The sequence below is a fragment of the Cherax quadricarinatus genome, chromosome 18 (assembly GCF_038502225.1).
Source record: "Cherax quadricarinatus isolate ZL_2023a chromosome 18, ASM3850222v1, whole genome shotgun sequence".
Classification (NCBI taxonomy): domain Eukaryota; kingdom Metazoa; phylum Arthropoda; class Malacostraca; order Decapoda; family Parastacidae; genus Cherax; species Cherax quadricarinatus.
Genome location: NC_091309.1, coordinates 3,789,482 through 3,810,980, shown reverse-complemented (window position 1 = coordinate 3,810,980; position 21,499 = coordinate 3,789,482). Strand labels below are relative to the sequence as shown.

The following is a 21,499-nucleotide window of genomic DNA, read 5'->3' as shown; positions in this document are numbered from 1 at the left end:
CGGCAGTGTGGTAATCCTGGTGTTACAAGAACACGGCAGTGTGGTAATCCTGGTGTTACAAGAACACGGCAGTGTGGCAATCCTGGTGTTACAAGAACACGGCAGTGTGGTAATCCTGGTGTTACAAGAACACGGCAGTGTGGTAATCATGGTGTTACAAGAACACGGCAGTGTGGTAATCCTGGTGTTACAAGAGCACGGCAGTGTGGTAATCCTGATGTTACAAGAACACGGCAGTGTGGTAATCCTGGTGTTACAAGAACACGGCAGTGTGATAATCCTGGTGTTACAAGAACACGGCAGTGTGGTAATCCTGGTGTTACAAGAACACGGCAGTGTGGTAATCCTGGTGTTACAAGAACACGGCAGTGTGGTAATCCTGGTGTTACAAGAACACGGCAGTGTGGTAATCCTGGTGTTACAAGAACACGGCAGTGTGGTAATCCTGGTGTTACAAGAACACGGCAGTGTGGTAATCCTGGTTTCACAAACACTAGGAAGGTGTCGCTGGTGGTGTCGACGGTCTGGTAATTATCACATTTGTTAGCTGCTAGAGTTAACTGTGAGCAGCTGTAGCAGGTATATACTAGGTAGTGAGGACACAGGAGGTGTAGCAGGTATATACTAGGTAGTGATGACACAGGAGGTGTAGCAGGTATATACTAGGTAGTGAGGACACAGGAGGTGTAGCAGGTATATATTAGGTAGTGAGGACACAGGAGGTGTAGCAGGTATATATTAGGTAGTGAGGACACGGGAGGTGTAGCAGGTATATATTAGGTAGTGAGGACACAGGAGGTGTAGCAGGTATATACTAGGTAGTGAGGACACAGGAGGTGTAGCAGGTATATACTAGGTAGTGAGGACACAGGAGGTGTAGCAGGTATATACTAGGTAGTGAGGACACAGGAGGTGTAGCAGGTATATACTAGGTAGTGAGGACACAGGTGTAGCAGGTATATACTAGGTAGTGAGGACACAGGAGGTGTAGCAGGTATATACTAGGTAGTGAGGACATAGGAGGTGTAGCTGGTATATACTAGGTAGTGGGAACACAGGTGTAGCAGGTATATACTAGGTAGTGAGGACACAGGAGGTGTAGTAGGTATATACTAGGTAGTGGGAACACAGGTGTAGCAGGTATATACTAGGTAGTGAGGACACAGGAGGTGTAGCAGGTATATACTAGGTAGTGGGAACACAGGTGTAGCAGGTATATACTAGGTAGTGAGGACACAGGAGGTGTAGCAGGTATATACTATGTAGTGGGAACACAGGTGTAGCAGGTATATACTAGGTAGTGAGGACACAGGAGGTGTAGCAGGTATATACTAGGTAGTGAGGACACAGGTGTAGCAGGTATATACTAGGTAGTGAGGACACAGGTGTAGCAGGTATGTACTAGGTAGTGAGGACAGGTGTAGCAGGTATATACTAGGTAGTGAGGACACAGGTGTAGCAGGTATATATTAGGTAGTGAGGACACAGGAGGTGTAGCAGGTATATACTAGGTAGTGAGGACACAGGAGGTGTAGCAGGTATGTACTAGGTAGTGAGGACACAGGAGGTGTAGCAGGTATATACTAGGTAGTGAGGACACAGGAGGTGTAGCAGGTATATACTAGGTAGTGAGGACACAGGAGGTGTAGCAGGTATATACTAGGTAGTGAGGACACAGGAGGTGTAGCAGGTATATACTAGGTAGTGAGGACACAGGAGGTGTAGCAGGTATATACTAGGTAGTGAGGACACAGGAGGTGTAGCAGGTATATACTAGGTAGTGAGGACACAGGAGGTGTAGCAGGTATATACTAGGTAGTGAGGACACAGGAGGTGTAGCAGGTATATACTAGGTAGTGAGGACACAGGAGGTGTAGCAGGTATATACTAGGTAGTGAGGACACAGGAGGTGTAGCAGGTATATACTAGGTAGTGAGGACACAGGAGGTGTAGCAGGTATATACTAGGTAGTGAGGACACAGGAGTGTAGCAGGTATATACAGTGAGACACAGTGTAGCAGGTATATACTAGGTAGGTAGGAGGTGTAGCTGGTATATACTAGGTAGTGGGAACACAGGTGTAGCAGGTATATACTAGGTAGTGAGGACACAGGAGGTGTAGCAGGTATATACTAGGTAGTGGGAACACAGGTGTAGCAGGTATATACTAGGTAGTGAGGACACAGGAGGTGTAGCAGGTATATACTATGTAGTGGGAACACAGGTGTAGCAGGTATATACTAGGTAGTGAGGACACAGGTGTAGCAGGTATATACTAGGTAGTGAGGACACAGGAGGTGTAGCAGGTATATACTAGGTAGTGAGGACACAGGAGGTGTAGCAGGTATATACTAGGTAGTGGGAACACAGGTGTAGCAGGTATATACTAGGTAGTGAGGACACAGGAGGTGTAGCAGGTATATACTAGGTAGTGGGAACACAGGTGTAGCAGGTATATACTAGGTAGTGAGGACACAGGAGGTGCAGCAGGTATATACTAGGTAGTGAGGACACAGGTGTAGCAGGTATATACTAGGTAGTGAGGACACAGGTGTAGCAGGTATATACTAGGTAGTGAGGACACAGGAGGTGTAGCAGGTATATACTAGGTAGTGAGGACACAGGAGGTGTAGCAGGTATATACTAGGTAGTGGGAACACAGGTGTAGCAGGTATATACTAGGTAGTGAGGACACAGGAGGTGTAGCAGGTATATACTAGGTAGTGGGAACACAGGTGTAGCAGGTATATACTAGGTAGTGAGGACACAGGAGGTGTAGCAGGTATATACTAGGTAGTGAGGACACAGGTGTAGCAGGTATATACTAGGTAGTGAGGACACAGGTGGTGTAGCAGGTATATACTAGGTAGTGAGGACACAGGAGGTGTAGCAGGTATATACTAGGTAGTGAGGACACAGGTGGTGTAGCAGGTATATACTAGGTAGTGAGGACACAGGTGGTGTAGCAGGTATATACTAGGTAGTGAGTACACAGGTGTAGCAGGTATATGCTAGGTATTGAGGACACAGGAGGTGTAGCAGGTATATACTAGGTAGTGAGGACACAGGAGGTGTAGCAGGTATATACTAGGTAGTGAGGACACAGGTGTAGCAGGTATGTACTAGGTAGTGAGGACACAGGAGGTGTAGCAGGTATGTACTAGGTAGTGAGGACACAGGAGGTGTAGCAGGTATGTACTAGGTAGTGAGGACATAGGAGGTGTAGCAGGTATGTACTAGGTAGTGAGGACACAGGAGGTGTAGCAGGTATGTACTAGGTAGTGAGGACACAGGAGGTGTAGCAGGTATGTACTAGGTAGTGAGGACACAGGTGTAGCAGGTATGTACTAGGTAGTGAGGACACAGGAGGTGTAGCAGGTATGTACTAGGTAGTGAGGACACAGGAGGTGTAGCAGGTATGTACTAGGTAGTGAGGACACAGGAGGTGTAGCAGGTATATACTAGGTAGTGAGGACACAGGAGGTGTAGCAGGTATGTACTAGGTAGTGAGGACATAGGAGGTGTAGCAGGTATGTACTAGGTAGTGAGGACACAGGAGGTGTAGCAGGTATGTACTAGGTAGTGAGGACACAGGAGGTGTAGCAGGTATGTACTAGGTAGTGAGGACATAGGAGGTGTAGCAGGTATGTACTAGGTAGTGAGGACACAGGAGGTGTAGCAGGTATGTACTAGGTAGTGAGGACACAGGAGGTGTAGCAGGTATGTACTAGGTAGTGAGGACACAGGAGGTGTAGCAGGTATGTACTAGGTAGTGAGGAAATAGGAGGTGTAGCAGGTATGTACTAGGTAGTGAGGACATAGGAGGTGTAGCAGGTATGTACTAGGTAGTGAGGACACAGGAGGTGTAGCAGGTATGTACTAGGTAGTGAGGACACAGGAGGTGTAATAGAGGGTATATTAACTGTCAGACGTAGTGGTAAAGGGCGTATCCCCGTGTAATGTGTATTGAAACTATACGGTGTGGTTATACCGGCAAGATGTGTATTATCATTATATGAGTGCTAAACCCACAAGGGTCATACAGCTTTGCAACATGATGTGGGAAAAAGACATTTATGTACAGTTCAAGACATTTAATAAAGGACCGTAATGGGAATGAGCCACAGGCTTTTTTGGGGGTTATCCTGGGTGATTTACACATCTTACTGTGTATGATAATTTGTGTAACTGTGTTTGTGTGCTTGTACCTAAATAAACTTAATTACTACAAATGTTTCACAAAGAGTGGCCTTTTAGTCCTAATAGAGATAATAATAATATCTTTATTTCTATAAGGATATGTACGATGTATACAGGCCATAGCTGACATAGTGATGTACTGCATTATAGAAAGCCCCTTGTTATAAAAACATAAGTAAGAAGGAACATTGCAGCATGCCTACTTGCCCATGTGAGGCAGGTCCAAGTCTCTTATTGGCTTAAGCCAATGATCCAACCCAGTCAGGTCAGGTCACATTCACTTGAAGAAGGAGCAAAATGTTTCCACCCCTTCACCAGGAATTGAACCCAGACCCTCGCCGTGTGAAGTGAGAACTTTAGCCACCAGGCCACAGGCCATACAATACAATACAGTATAATACAATCTCAAACAGGTGATCTTAACAATGTAGAACAAACCACACTGGGATGGAAGTCTTTAGATCTTTTGCACTCTCGTGTGTCATCAGGAGCTATGCAATGTTGGAAGATAGCAACAGATAGGAGAAATTCTCTTGAGGCAAGGCATTATTATTATTATAGTCAAGGGGGAAGCGCTAAACCCGGAGGATTATACAGCGCCTGGGGGGGATGTGGAAGGCATTCAGGCTTAATTCGGGGAACTGGAGCACAGATCCAATTCCCTAAATCAAGAGCCCCTCACCAACATCAAGGAACCTTCCTTGAGGGGATGCAGAGTGTATCAATTCAATTCAAATTCAAATTCAAAGTTCATTCTCTATAAGGATTACAATGCTGAGTTTACAGAATTTGGTTATTGTGTGGTTTACATGTAGTAAAATAATGATTACAGAGTGTACCACTAGAACACCTAGCATGACTAGGCATTTCGGGCAGACTTAGTTTAATTCTTAATTTTAAAATATTACAAATTATGAGGTAAGTTGGTATTATGGCTAAGTGACTAAATATGTACTAGTTTGTGAGTTTAACAATGTGAATGCTTTTGTTTTGGCACAGTACATAGTTTCAGTATTGAAGTATCACAGGATTCATTATTTTAAGATTGAGATTAATATTTCTGTTTATGGTCAAATGGGTGAGTGAGTGTAAGTGTGAACCACCAGGTGGTATTCGTGTAGTTAGTTGACGGGGTGCATCAGGGAGATAAGATGTTTTCTAATGGTAGTTTTGAAGGTGATGAATGTGTCTGCAGTTCTAGAGTTCTCAGGTAGGGTGTTCCAGATTTTAGGGCCTTTGACATACATTGAATTTTTGTAAAGCTTTAGTCGGACACGGGGAATGTCGTAGAGATGTTTTTGTCTGGTGTTATGCCTGTGGGTTCTGTCACAACTATCAAGAAAGCGTTTTAGGTCAAGGTTGATATTAGAGTTTAAGGCCCTGTAGATGTAGATTGCACAGTAGTAAGTGTGGATGTACTGAACAGGGAGTAAGTTTAGATCTATGAAGAGTGGGGGGGTGTGTTGCCAGGGATGGGATTTAGTGATTATTCTTACTGCAGCTTTTTGTTGGGTTATTATTGGCTTTAGGTGTGTTGCTGCAGTTGATCCCCAAGCACAAATAGCATAGCATAGATGAGGTATGGATAAATGAGTGGTATAGTGTGAGAAGGGCATTTTGCGGCACGTAGTATCGTATCTTGGAGAGGATCCCAACCGTTTTGGATACTTTTTTGGTTATATGTTGGATATGGGTGCTGAAATTCAGGTTGTTGTCAAGGTATAGGCCTAGGAATTTGCCCTCATTATGTCTGGTAATTAGAGTGTTGTCAATCTTAATGTTAATTTGTGCATCTCCTGCTCTGCTACCAAACACAATATAGTAGGTTTTGTCAGTGTTAAGCGTAAGTTTATTGGCTGTCATCCAAGTCGATATTTTGATCAGCTCCTCGTTAACAATGGTGTTGAGGGTGGCAAGATTAGGGTGAGAGATGACATAAGTTGTGTCGTCAGCAAAGAGAATGGGTTTCAGGTGTTTCAGGTGTTGTCAATGGCAACCCAACATGGTCATGGGTGTATATTGTGTATGCAAATCCTAAATAAAAACTAACATACTCTCCTAGGATGTAACCTGCAACAGGCATACAACAGTGGTACATTATGGAGACTTGATTACAGTACAGCGGTGCCTTGATATTTGAACTTAATCCATTCCATTAGGCTGTTTGAATAGTGAGTTGTATGAATATTGAATCAATTTTTCTTGTTACAAATAATGTAAATTGGATTAATCCATTCCAGACTGCAAAAAATTACCAATTATAAAATATTTTAAGTGAAAATATTGCTTATTTAAACCTGTATAATATTTGTATGCATAAAATCATACATGAAAACTGTAAAAACACTTAACTACATGAAATAAATGAAAATTTAACTGCACTTTACTGAGGAGTGATGATGGTCTAAGAGGAAGGTGGAGAGATTATTATTATTATTATTTTTATTATTATTATTATTACTATTATTATTATTATTATTATTATTATTATTATTATTATTATTATTATTATTATTAACATTATTATTAACACATCAGCCATCTTCCACCAAGGCAGGGTGGCTTGAAAAAAGAAAAATTTTCATCATCATTCACTCCATCACTGTCTTACCAGAGGCACGCTTACACTACAGTTGTAAAACTGAAACATTAACACCCCGCTTTCAGAGTGCAGGCACTGTACTTCTCATCTTCAGGACTCAAGTCTGCCCTGCTGCTTTCCCTGAATCCATTCATAAATTTTACCTTGCTCACACACCAACAGCATGTCAAGTCCTAAAAATCATTTGTATTCATTCGCTCCTATCTAACATGCTCATGCATGCTTGCTGGAAGTCCAAGCCTCTCGCACACAAAACCTCCTTTACTCCCTTCCTCCAACCTTTCCTAGGCCGACCACTACCCCGCCTTCCCTCCACTACAGATTTATACATTCTCGAGGTCATTCTGTTTGTTCCACTCTCTTTACATGTCTGAACCACCTCAACCCCTCAGCAATCTGGATTATATTTTGGTAATCTTGCACCTCCTTCTAATTTCCAAACTACGAATTCTCTGCATTATTTTCACACCACACATTGCTCTCAAACATGACATCTACACTGTCTCCAGCATTCTCCTTGTTGCAACATTCACCATTCATGCTTCACACCCATATAAGAGTGTTGGTATAACTATACTCTCATACATTCCCCTCTTTGCTTCCATGGGCAAGGTTCTATGTCCCCACAGACTCCTAAGTGCACCACTCGCCTTTTTCCCCTCATCAATTCTATGATTCACCTCATCTTTCATAGGCCCATCTGTTGACATGTCCACTCCTAAATATCTGAATACATTCACCTCCTCCATACTCTCTCCCTCCAATCTGATATCCAATCTTTCGTTACCTAATTTTTTTTGTTACCCTCATCACCTTACTCTTTCCTATATTCACTTTTCATTTTCTTCTTTTACATACCCTATTGTTTGGGAAGAGTATCACCTGCCATAAAAACATCAGGTAACTGTCTGTCTGGTGTTTTTTTCTCTTTTCTGTCTCTGTGCAATAGCACTTGAAGATGATGAGGATTCAATAGCATTTGATTTTTTCTTTGCTAAAGAAGCTGTCTAATGTTGTCTGCTTTTGACAACTTTTCAAAAATTTTCTAATGTGGTCACCAACATTGTCATTGAACAGGTTGATGCTCCTATTCAGGCCAGTAATGTTAGGATGCCATTTTTCCACCAGGCTCTGTTTGAGCCCAATGATAACACAGTTTCTTAATTTCTGTGGTGGATATGTTGCCCTTACTACTTCCCTCCTCCTCCTCCTCCTCCTATGGTGAGTTCATTCTTGTGATTCTCCACCAGCTCCACCGGGTCCAACACACGTGTTCCAGTTTCCCACTTCGCCATGAGTTTTTTTTACCTTAATTATTATTCTCACTGTTTTCCTTTGAGGCTTGTTTGGATTGCTGCTATTTTTTGGGGGGGGGGGGCCATGATTACTTATTTTCAATTAAAATATTTAAAAAACACCACAGAATAACAATGAAATACCAAAAAGTTTTGTGGAGCTTATATGAACGATGCTTAACAAACGAAAGCTGACAAGAGACTGAGCGTGTGGTGCTTTGTTTTTGTTGGACTTCATCGAGATGATTGAATATCAGGGCAATGTCCAAATACCAAGTCGAGTTTTTCTCAAAAAAGTTGGGCGAATATCGAGTTGTACAAGAATATTGACATTCACTGTATTAGGTTATTGTACATTAAATCTGTAAAATAGACCATTGTTGTATGCTTAAAACATCTACAGTACATGCCTTCAGAACCATGGTAGAAATTTATATTTGTTATAAATATTTATGTATTTCCTGAATAAAGCTTATTTTATCCTCTTAACACAAAGGTTGCTACCTATTTGCTAATAGGAGAACAGAGGTGGTAGTACTTCTTGCTTGGATGCACCCTTGTGATAAGAGGTTAATTTGTATACCTTAGTGAGGCACTTCCTAATGCATCTATTTTGTCGAGTTCCAACAGTTAAACTAAATTATTATATGAAGTACATAGGCTACAGTAAAGTTCTTTACACTTGTGAAAGGAGGCACATTGTAATGTCTGTCTCTTTTCTGTTTTTTCACAGGTTTTGTTGGCTCAGGGCTATATTTTTTAAGCTCACCCTTAGTACTTTCTGTTACAAGGACCAAACTGGGTAGCAAAAAGCTTTACAAATTGGATTGTAAATTTAAAAAAAAATGGTGAGCTCTTTTCTCTCTCTCCCTGTAATTGGACATGGTGTTTATAGCTAGCACACTGGTAGGTGTTTAGTAAAGTTTAAACCATTTTAGATAGGTATTGCATTAGTTTAAGTTGAAATCATCATCAGTGCAATTTACCTTGGCTTATCTTGTAGAAAAGCAATTCATGACATATACAAAATGTTGAATATGGTTTACTGTAACCAAAGTTACCTCAAACATAAATTGCTTCTTTTTACTCGAGTCTTTGTATGAAGAATGAGACAGTTTGTAATTTTTGTACAGTACCTGTTCACATTATAATACAGTACAACCAGCAGAGTAAATTGATATAACCCCAAATTAAATACCACTAAATTGTTTTATTATTACATATCCTTAACTAGCTGAGAGAGAGATTGAGGCTGTGAATATTGGATAGAGGATCAAGGTCCTACCAGTTTTTGCAGTGATTGACCCACTACTGTATATAATATAATGTAAGGTGAGATATTTAATTGCTCCAATTAAATATTAGCTCCTCGAAATCTGGAAAAGGTTTGATTGACCATGTTGGATTTCAGATGCAGTTCATGTTATTATTTAGCCGACAAGGCAAACTCCGCCTTCAAAAGTGGTACGAAGCTCACCCAGACAAGGTCAAGAAGAAGATCACGAGAGAGCTCATTTCCACAATTCTTGCTAGAAAGCCAAAGATGTCTTCCTTTCTTGAGTGGAAGGACCTGAAAATTGTTTACAAGAGGTTTGTTACTAGCCAAATATTTAATTATTAAAACTGGAAAAGTTTGACTTCTAGCAGGTAGTATACTCCAGCATCACTAGTTTTAGTAAACAGGTAATGCATCCAGTGAAGTAGGAATAATTTGACTGGGTCCCTAATACTGTAATGTTATTAATGACAGGTGTCACTGCAGTTTGGCATTTTTGAGATTTAAAAGATTTAAGAAGCTGAAAAATAATTGTAGGATGTTGGGTTAATACAATGTAGCCCATAGTTTGGTAAAAACATTTTAAAGCATAAGGTAGCATACTTTTTTAGCAGTTAAAAATACATTTAGCTTTGAGCCTATCAGTTGTCAAGTATGTGGGCCAGTGGGATACCAGCAGCAGCAACCTGGTTGATCAGGCAAGCACTAGAGAAACCTGGCCCAGGGCTGAGCTGGGAGTGTAGGAAAATTCAAAACTCATCAAAAGTAGGCATATTAGTCATAGCCTATGACCACAAAAGTCATACCTTAGCATACACAGTTTCATTTCCACCATTTACACTTCACCTAGCACTTTGATAAGACATTCTCTGCTGGGGATAGGATGCCCATGGCTTAATGAGCCCCCTTGTCAAGGGCAAGGCTGTATTTACATGGACATTGCTTTAGTTGCTGGCCAGATCCATCTGCTTAATCAGGCTGAGCAATACACCCACAGTTCTGTGCTGGCCTTGCTACCCAATTCATTCACTGATGAAGAAAGTTAACATTACCTATATACGACAGTGGTGACATCTGTTTGACAGCTCATGTATATTGCTTACTTCACATTTTGACCTCTGTGAAGGAAATAAAAAAACCCAGAGGGACAAAACAAAGTAGTTGTCTGCTATTTTAGACTTGTCAGAATTCTTTATGACATTCAATCTTAACAAAGTGTGGAACTGTAATTTTAAGTAGCTTTTTTTTTTTTTTTTGGCCATTTCTTAATTTGATAAATACAGAACATGCTGTATTAATATAAAATTTGTCCATCCAGATATGCCTCTCTGTACTTTTGCTGTGCCATAGAACAGCAGGACAATGAGCTGCTGACTCTGGAAGTAATTCATCGATATGTCGAACTCCTTGACAAGTATTTTGGAAGTGTAAGTTCTGTTTTAGAGACGGCTACTGTTACTACTACTACTGTTACTACTACTACTGTTACTACTACTGTTACTACTACCGCACCATTGTTACATTACCACTGAGCATACTACCTACCACCTACCACCTACCTACGTTACTGCCACCACCTTTACATTGGCCATGCCACCTACCATACGTTACCCCGCCTTACCACCACCACCTTGTTACCTGGGCCACCGGACCACCTTTACCGTTACGCCACCACTTCCTTACACCACCACCTTACACCTACAGTTACTACTACCTACCTGTTACCTACCTACTACTGTACTACCTACCTACCAGATTAACTTTACCACCCCCCACCGGCAAATACCATTAGACCTTACTACCTCATACTTACCACTACTGTTACTACCCCGTTACTACCACCACCATACCACCACCTCTCCACCTACCACCGTTACCACCATGCCCCACTACTACTACAACCGTTACCACCACCTACTACCTACAGCACTACCTACCACCTGCCACTACCATTGCTATTACTACTGTTACCATTACTACCACCTGTTACTACCTACCTACCACTGTTCTACCACCTACCACTGTTACTCCACTACCACCACTTACTACCTACCACCTGTTACCTACCACCACCGTACTACCACTACCTGTTACCACCTACCACCGTTATACCACTACCACCGTTACTACCACCACCACTGTACCACCACTGTACTGCCATCCACTGTTACCACCACCACTACCACTGCCATTACCGTTACCACCTTACTGCATTGTTCACCTTACCAACCTACTCCACCACCACCAGCCCCACCTACCGTCCACCTACCACCTGTTACCACCACCACCGTACCACCATCCAGCCACCGTTCCACCTGCCACCACCACCCCACCTTCCACCACCACCGTTACCACCACCACCACCACCGTTACCACTACCACCGTTCCACCACCACCACCACCGACCACCACCACCACCACCGCCACCGCCACCACCACCACCGCCACCGCCACCACCACCACCGTTCACCTGCCACCACCACCACCGTTCCACCTGCCACCACCACCACTGTTCCACCACCTACCACCTGTTACCACCACCACCGTTACACCACCACCACCACACCGCCGCCACCACCACTGCGCCGCCACCACCTGCACCACCACCTACACTCTACCCACTACCACCACTACCACCTACCACTCCACACTACTCACCTCTCCTCTTCCTCCTTCTTCTTCTCTTCTTCTTCCTCTCTTCTCTTCTTCTCTCTTCTTCTCTCTTCTTCCTTCCTTTCTTCTTCTTCTTCTTCTTCTTCTTCTTCTTCTTCTTCTTCTTCTTCTTCTTCTTCTTCTTCTTCTTCTTCTTCTTCTTCTTCTTCTTCTTCTTCTTCTTCTTCTTGGCTCTGAAGGTAGAATATAACATTATGTACAACTCTCACTAATGATTTCTCTTAGCAACTTTCATTTTATGCTCCTGTATCAGCTTTGTATTTTTCCAACTCAGTGGCTGTCTTCTGCCAAGACAAGGTGACTTAGACAACACATTCACTATCATTCATTTGCCATCTTACCAGAAGAGTGGTGACATCGCAGTCAGATTGCCCTCCAAAGACAGCATCCCCAACCCTCCTCCAGAGTGCAGGCACTTCACTCACCTCTTCAAGGACTCAAATCTCTTTTTTAACACTTTGAAGTTTGCATGAAAGTCTCTTTTGATAATTGTGCTAATGTGGCGTGTCAGCCATGTCACTTTTTTTTAGTATTCTTACAATGGCAACCCTGTTTCGACCAAGAATTTGCAATGTGTAGTAAAAAGTCGCTTTTATGTGATTGGAGTGGGTGGTTGCTGTGCTTGTCACTCATGTGATCAACCAAGCACAGTATTGCATTGCATTAAATATCACTCTAAACTGATTTATATTTGATGTGATAAATCCAATGAGCTGTTCACAAATAACCTTCATTTAGGAGAATGAAGCAGATGACAACATTTTGGTCTGACTTGGACCATGAACTAGTGACTAGTTCATGGTCCAAGTCAGACTGAAATGTCGTCATAAGTTTAATTTTTTCTCCTATGTGCGGGTTATTTGTGCATTGTTCCAGTAACAGTATTGTGCCTTTTTATTCTTAATAAGCTATTGTAATACGTTGATGGCATTTGGTATGAGGGGGAGGGTCTTGTGTGATGTCCCATGCCTCACCCACTAAACACATTCAGGACACATGAATCCCCTATCCTAATACAAACAATAAATCTACATTTCTTGAAAAATCTCTGCCAAAAAATGTGAGCATTTTTAAGGGGAAATAGTAAGGCAGGCAGGAAGATACTGCAGTAGGTGGTGAGGCATGAATCAGTGAGGGAGGCAGTAAAGAAGGGAGAGAGGCAATGAGAGAGGCATGAGGAAAGGAGGCATTGAGTGACATGGCCACTAGGCCAGAGCTAGGCTATCCTTCTGGTCTATCGGCTAACCGAGCCCTAGCCCTTTTCCTGAGCTGGTGCTGGGGTTTCCTTCCTGGGCTTCCAGCCACCTAGCCCTCTTGTCCTTTCCCTCAGAAAGGGCTGAGGTTTTCCTCCTTGGCTCGCAGGCTACCCACCCACCGCCATACCTCAGTAACCACTGTCCCCTCCTCCCCCACCCTGCCAAAAGTTCACGTACTAATATAACAATAAATCGACAGACTTTGACCAGTCTTTTGTAAAAAAAAAAAAAGTGAGGTCTTTATGTATTCATGAACATTCACAAAGTGTAAATTATTTGTTTCAAAACTGAGAAAAATAATATTTGGAATTTACAAAGCCTCAGAATGAATCCTTATCTTTTACATGTTATAATGGGTATAATATATGTGATTTTGTTTTGTGTGTTATGGATCAGGAACACATGTATCTCATAATATAAGGGACTCCTGTTCATGTATCTAGTAAATCAGTGCAAAAGCTGCTAATCATATTTTACTCAGTATTTGGATAAATTTAGTAATATTAATTGAGATAATTTTGAAGTACAGTACTGTATATGATTTGACAAGTGAACAATTAACAGGTGTGTGAACTAGATATCATCTTCAACTTTGAGAAGGCATACTTTATGCTGGATGAGCTGATGGTTGGTGGAGAGGTGTGTGAGACCAGCAAGAAAAATGTACTGAAGGCTATAGCGGCCCAGGACCTGCTGCAGGAGGTTAGTTATGGCGACACAGCCTATGAGTTGTGACTACAAGGGTCTTCCAGGACCCTGCACATTAGTTTTGTAACTGGTTGGTTGAAATAATTGTGCAGAGGGCCAAAGTTTTTATCACATAAAATAGTTCATTATATTTTTTCAATAAAAGTTTTTATACTTATTTTTTAATGAAGGGAAATTTTGTAGTGTCTGTTGGTTGAACATGAATTTGTCTTCTCAAACAGCCAGCCATTTACATACTAAAAATTCACTTAGATGTCCTGGCAGCCTTCAGTGCCAATACAAATTATTAATAATAAAGAAATAAATATATATACACTAGAGGTGTTACCTCCCCCAAGATAGGTAGATATATATATATATATATATATTGTTTTTTCAACAAGTCGGTCATCGGCTGTCTAGAAAGTTTTGTTAATCTTGGAATTTGTTGTAGATAATTTTTTCAAATATATTCTTCCATGGAATAAGACTTAGGGAAGAGTTTCTAAGATTAACTATATTAGAATGGGTTAGTTAATGCAGGGATTTCATGTCTTAAAAGTTATTTCTCTTAAATACAAGATGTATAGTTTGTGTGCATATGTAATTAAATATAGCTTCAGGAGCAGAGCTGTGCAACTGCTATCATATCTTCAGTAATTAGTTCATCGTATAATTTTCTATGAGGAAGTGGAACAGAATTCTTCCTCCGTAAGCCATGCGTGTCATAAGAGGCAACTAAAATGCCAGGGGCAAGGGGCTAGTAACCTCTTCACCTGTATACATTACTCAATTTAAAAAGAGAAACTTTAGTTTTTCATTTTAGGTCACCCTGCCTCAGTGGGATACGGCCTGGTTGTTGAAAAAAAAATTTATAGACTGAACTATCACAGTGCAGTTGTGATTTGATGATGGTCCAGGATGGATGAAAACATTATCCTAACTTTCCTCTCCTAGTGGCTTGTTTTTGGTAATTTTTAAATTTCCTCTTAATTTGTTTCCATATTCAATCACTCTTGACAGAAAAATTTTCTAATTTTCCTGCAGTTCCATCTTTTTCTCTCATAATTCACAACTGTGATCTCTTGTAACCTTCAATGAATGTTGAGCTCTAAGAGATATTCTCTTATCTATTCATTTACAGCCACTTTTTGTGGCTTTATAAGCTATCATGTCTCGTCTTTTTCTCCTATCAGCCAGTGTGGGCAGCTTTAGCGCTTTCAGCGTTTCATCATAGTTTTTATCGGTAACTTAGAGATGTCACTATCTAACTGGTGGTTTTAATATTTTGGTTAGAGACTTTGTTCTTCATGTGGCCTGTTTCTGCTTTCTCCTGTTTTATTACATGTCACTTTTCTACATGAAACTCAGTTGTCCATCTTTCATTCTATTTGTCCAATTTAACCAAGTTAACTCTTATTTATTTAGCTATTTTTATTGCTTATTTTGCACATAGTCTTTGCATCCCCTACAAACATACAGTATGTCCCCTACTTACAGCTCTAATGCGTTCAAGAAAATTGCCCATAACTTGAGTGTTTGGAACTTGAAACTTATTTTCACATAGACACCTGTTTTAGAATTAGAGATGCATTCATAATGTTCCATTTCTAATTTAAATTAATTTTTTAACACTAAAATAAAAATAATAGTTTCTGTGCAGGGAAATTTTGATTTTTTTTGTTTAGTTTGAAAAAGTTTTTTTTTTTTTTTAATATGCAAAAAAAACAAAATCGAAAGAATACTCTGGTTTTATGGTGTATTGAAGTTGGTTATAATTGATCACTTGGCAGAAACAGTGGTGTAACTACACATAACAGTACTTATGCTTTACAATTTAGATATGTTTAACCCTTAAACTGTCCAAACGTAGACCTACGTTCACTCTTGTAGCGCTCCGACCGTAGATCTATGTTTTTTTTACAAAAGAAAGCATGTACAATCGAACGTAGATCTATGTTCGGAGTGGTACGCGAGTGAATGTAGATCTACGTTTGGACAGTTTAAGGGTTAAAGCATGATACTCTTCATACCATGGTTAGATGCAAAGTGACATATCACTCATGTCTTTGTTTAATTGGTGAATAACGTAAGTAAGTTGCTACATTTGATATTTAGGTTTTGTGTACATAGTTTTTTTTCTTTTCACAATTGTCTTGAGGGCACACAGGTGTTATGGGCACATCAAAAGCAGCTGTGTAGATTTAAATTAAAATAATCCAATGAAGTCAAACACTATGACTTACATTGCTTTAATCAGCACTTCACTTTTTAAAAATATTCTTCACCACTGTCTTCACCAAAGCTGCTCCAGCCACTTGTCATTTTCATGAATATAGATCCTTTCTCTTTTGTTGCTGGTTACCAAGCTTGAGGTGGACACTAAAGTAATATCTTGTGTGGTACTTATAATACCACACTTGAGAATTTACGTTCAGAACAACTTTACACAATGGTGCTGTGAGGAAACAGAACACTTCTTGATTTCACTAGGTGTCAAGTTCTTGTGTTGGTGCACTATTGTGCTACTGAGGCACTGTTACCCATGATGCACTGATTGGACTCACATTATTGTCCTAGGCATGAGGAGGTAGTATCAGACCTAAGCAGTTTAGTTAAGGCCTAAAATGGTGGTATGTGGCATGTTTGAATACAAAAAAATATGTGTACTGTATATATATGTTTTGTATGGTTTGGTCCCCTTCATACATACATGTCTTACATAGTTCAACTGTTAAATATACAGTTCTTGGCCAATCTCTATCAAATAAATATGAGCTCTGCACATGTATAAAATGATCGTACACATAATATGAAAGCATTTGGTGAAAAAATAACCTAGAAAAATAATTTCTTGAAAATGATTTCTTTGAATATTTGCAATCCTGTATATTATTTACAGATCACTATTCATGAGAAATTAATTGGTTCCAAAGTGCCTCAATTGTAAGTGGAGATTTTTGTACCTTGGATAATCATATCAGGGAGCTACTGTATTATTTTTTTTTTTTTTATCACACTGGCCGATTCCCACCAAGGCAGGGTGGCCCGAAAAAGAAAAACTTTCACCATCATTCACTCCATCACTCTCTTGCCAGAAGGGTGCTTTACACTACAGTTTTTAAAACTGCAACATTAACACTGTATTATTATGACATTTTAATTCCTTCTGGCAAGAGATTTTTTTATATAGCACACTGGGCTTCTCCCAAGGCAAGGTGACACAAAAATGAAAAAAAACTTTCACCATCACTCCATCACTGTCCTGCCAAAGGGGTGCTGATACTACAGTTCAAAACTGCAATAATTTATTTATTTTCTCTTATATACATTGTTGGAGCCAGTACCAAGTCATGTAGCCCCCTCCTGATGATTAGATTTTGCCTCTTGATTACATTCTCTTATGTGGACATTTTTCCTCTTATCACTTTACACTTTGTGTTCAGTCTCTGCTTCATTATAATAATTTTACTCTTATCTTTTTAATGTTTTGTGATTGCCATATTCATTTTTTATGGGAAACTCTTACCAAAGCTTTCTTATAGTCCAGATACAGTTTTCTCATTTATTTCTTCCTTGAAGAATCTCTGTGATTTGCCATAATAGCTTAAAAGATTACATATACAGAAACTTGCTAGATTAAAATCTAATTGTTTACTAGCAAGCAGGTTTTTATTGGCTTTATGTGTAGGGACATGGGATGAGTGTGTGAATATTTGTAAGTAAAGTAGATTACTCATAGAGTAATTACATGTGCAATAATGTCACAAATGATGTCTTGTATTTAGAGAAATACTTGTAAGGTTATTTTAAAGACTGATTTGCCTGTTTGAAGGTAGAATTTTTTTTTTTTTTTGTAAATAAATAGTTACAGTATATATTTTTATGTGTAATTTATTATAATACCAGAGAAAAATATTTAAACTAGCCTTGGCTAGAGTTTATAATTTGATTAATTACAGTGATTAAATTATTAGAATAAAGAAATCTGTACAGAAAAATATTCAATGATATAATTGCCACTACTGGAAGGATAGTGTCCAGAGAGCAAATTTGTTTAAGGAAAGATCTTTGAGCAAAATATTTTAAATATCTAGTGAAAGTAAATTGTGGTAAGTGAAGATGGTGACATGTGAAAGAAGCACTATAGTAGTACATGAGAGGTAGCTGATTGTAGCCTCATGTTGTAGCAATTGCTATTATTTGCTCTCCTTGGACAGTGTGAGTTTCACTTATTGCCTAGAATTTTGCATGTTGCAAATGAAGTGCAAATTCTTGTCATTGGCTTAGCTTTAAAACATTTGGTGCTTGAATATTGAGAAAATTTTGTGCTTTATAACTTTAGGGATTATGATTGTATGATTGGCTGATCAGTACTCGGCCAGTGTGTCATGGTAAGATATGTGGACATGTACACACTTGCGTGCATACACACACACAGACACACACATATATCAATGCATGCTGTTCAATTATCTTCACAAATGGTCTTGTGGCACAGCTATTTTAGTGTTAGCTTAGCTTGAAACATTTGAATAACTGCATGCTCTGCATGCATACCTCGTGTGTGTGTTTGTGTGTGATTGTGAACCAGCCTTTATTTTTGTGCTTTCTCTCCCAGATGCTTATATATGTACAGTATATGTATATAGGTAAACAAAATTTGTTTTACTTTGACCATATTTATTATTTTGGTTATGTAGACTGTGTGTGTTGCAGTCTGTATTCATGAGATGCTCAGCAGTGCCATGCACATGGCATATTCAACATGATTTGTTTGTGAACTTTTAATACAAGTGAAAAAATCACCTATATAGTGAAGTTTGCAGTTGCTTAACTTTAACAGTTTTCACAGATTCATTGGTATATTTGGTTACTGTCAAAAGGGATGCTTTGAATACTTTATCTATTCCTTTCATATTGCAAAACAAAAAAATATTACTTTAGTTAAATAATTTTATTAATGAAGTGCCAAGAAGCTTGTGAATACGGATCTTAGAATAGCTGGAAGTGTATCATTATTCCTTCTTGTTAGTTCCCAACACATTTCATATTGGTCATCAGTCATCTTCATACTTTAGGAAAATGATGCATTTTGTGAATAATCTGTTATTTAAAACTCAAGTAACATTTGTGTCATCTTACCATATTGCATTTTTGTCCATTTAGAACAGTATGTCCTCAGATACTGCTATTGAGTTGAAATACTAGATATTTGTTAAATTTGTTCCCAAAAGCTAAAACTGATAATATTATCACATTTTATGTATTCGTATTGTTGCATTTTTAATGTCAAAACTTTCTTATGACCTTTCTTCAGTCTATATTATCTATAAATAATGCTTCCATACCTCTTTTCCTATGGTTTTTTCATCCTCTGGTTTTCTCCTAATTAGTATTTGCAATGATATTGGCTAGTTACATCTGTCCTATGACCTATTATATATTACTAATATACAAAAGTAATCATTTCACTGTTGTATAACCATAGAATCGTTGTAGTGCAGCCTTTAGGCTAATATATACTGTGTGTGTGTGTATATATACTACATATATATATATATATATATATATATATATATATATATATATATATATATATATATATATATATATATATATATATATATATATATATATATATATATATATATATATATATATATATATACATATATATATATATATACATATATATATATATATATATATATATATATATATATATGTATTTTATATATATATATATATATATATATATATATATATTTTTTATATATATATATATATAATATATATATATATATATATATATATATATATATATATATATATTTTATATATATATATATATATATATATATATATATATATATATATATATATATATATATATATATATTTTATATATATATATATATATATATATATATATATATATATATATATATATATATATATATATATTTTATATATATATATATATATATATATATATATATATATATATATATATATATATATATATATATATATATATTTTATATATATATATATATATATATATATATATATATATATATATATATATATATATATATATATATATATATATATTTTATATATATATATATATATATATATATATATATATATATATATATATATATATATATATATATATTTATATATATATATATATTTTATATATATATATATATATATATATATATATATATATATATATATATATTTTATATATATATATATATATATATATATATATATATATATATATATATATATATATATATTTTAATATATATATATATATATATATATATATATATATATATATATATATATATATTTTTTTTTTTTTTTTTTTTTCAACAAGTCGGCCGTCTCCCACCGAGGCAGGGTGACCCAAAAAAGAAAGAAAATATATATATATATATATATATATATATATATATATATATAAAAAATATATATATATATATATATATTATAAATCTACATAGTTATCTAGAGAGAAATGAAATGGAAAGATGTAGATCTTATTAATTAATAGGAATGCCAGTGCTATAAAGTCCTCTAAATGACAAACTGTAACCTCACATTATATGTCACCATGTAAGTTTTTGTTAAATACATGCATGAACCCAAGTTCGACCCTTCTCATTTCACTGATCCTTAGAGGTTCCTCGTACAGTATTAATTAATAATTTGCAGTAGCCTAACAGCATGCTCGTGTTGTTTTTATTTCAAAGGTTAAGATGTGCTGCATTCATTGTGTCTCGTGGTTCAGTGGAAGATAATATCATTGTTCGTGTTACTAAAGAATTGGATGTACAGTGAGAAGCTCAGAACAGCTGGTTTGGCCTTCCCCTGAGCCACAGGAATTTAGTTCCATTCCCAGCTGGGCATGTATCTGTTGTTCCGTCATTATTCCCTCTGTTGCTCGGCAAATAACTGCAGCTGCAAGAAGTTTGGCGTGCACGAGAATGAATTCATTATTAACCGCTGAATTTAGTTATTGTCAGGTTATGAATCTGACTGAGGTGATAAGCTTGACCGAAGCAGCATGTAAATAATAAAAGTTGTTGTAAGTTAAATATATATTTTTTACTTGATAAATACTGAGATCTGTTAATTGATTATGAAATACAGTTCCTTATTATACTGCTTGTTATTATAACTAGACTTCCATCAATTTTGTTTAGGTACACATAAGAGAAGCAGACTTGAAGAAAGGTTTTAGATGCATTAGCTGTGTATTTGAGGGAAACATTCAGGCAAAATAATGATTTGTGATTCATCATCAGTAGCTGCTCCACAATCCTCTATACTTTATTATTGTAATTTCATAATGTATTATGTTCATTGAAAGCCTATGATATTCATTGATTAAGTACATTACTATGAGAGTAACACAAAATAAAGCCTTGTGCATCAGTTATTGGGATATTTCATGAATTTTATATCTCTGAATGTACCCCCAAACTAC

The 21,499-nt window shown here is 37.7% G+C and overlaps 1 protein-coding gene across 9 annotated transcripts in view; it reads left to right on the top strand.

Annotated features, from left to right (window-relative positions):
* The first annotated feature begins 376 nt into the window (after window positions 1–376).
* AP-1sigma (AP-1 complex subunit sigma-2) overlaps window positions 377–21,499 on the top strand; it is a 58,995-nt gene continuing 37,872 nt past the window's right edge. For 4 of the 9 annotated variants that reach the window (XR_011392128.1, XR_011392129.1, XM_070086093.1 and 1 more), the window contains exons 1-5: window positions 378–527; window positions 8,831–8,945; window positions 9,509–9,687; window positions 10,692–10,800; window positions 13,867–14,004. Coding sequence is in view for 7 of the 9 variants with exons in the window: in XM_070086093.1 (XP_069942194.1) it covers window positions 8,943–8,945; window positions 9,509–9,687; window positions 10,692–10,800; window positions 13,867–14,004 (429 nt within the window). In the remaining 2 variants the exon portion in view is untranslated. Of the gene's footprint in view, window positions 528–559; window positions 580–8,830; window positions 8,946–9,508; window positions 9,688–10,691; window positions 10,801–13,866; window positions 14,005–21,499 lie in introns of those variants that run through there. The other 5 variants (XM_070086088.1, XM_070086091.1, XM_070086094.1 and 2 more) reach the window with 3 other exon arrangements.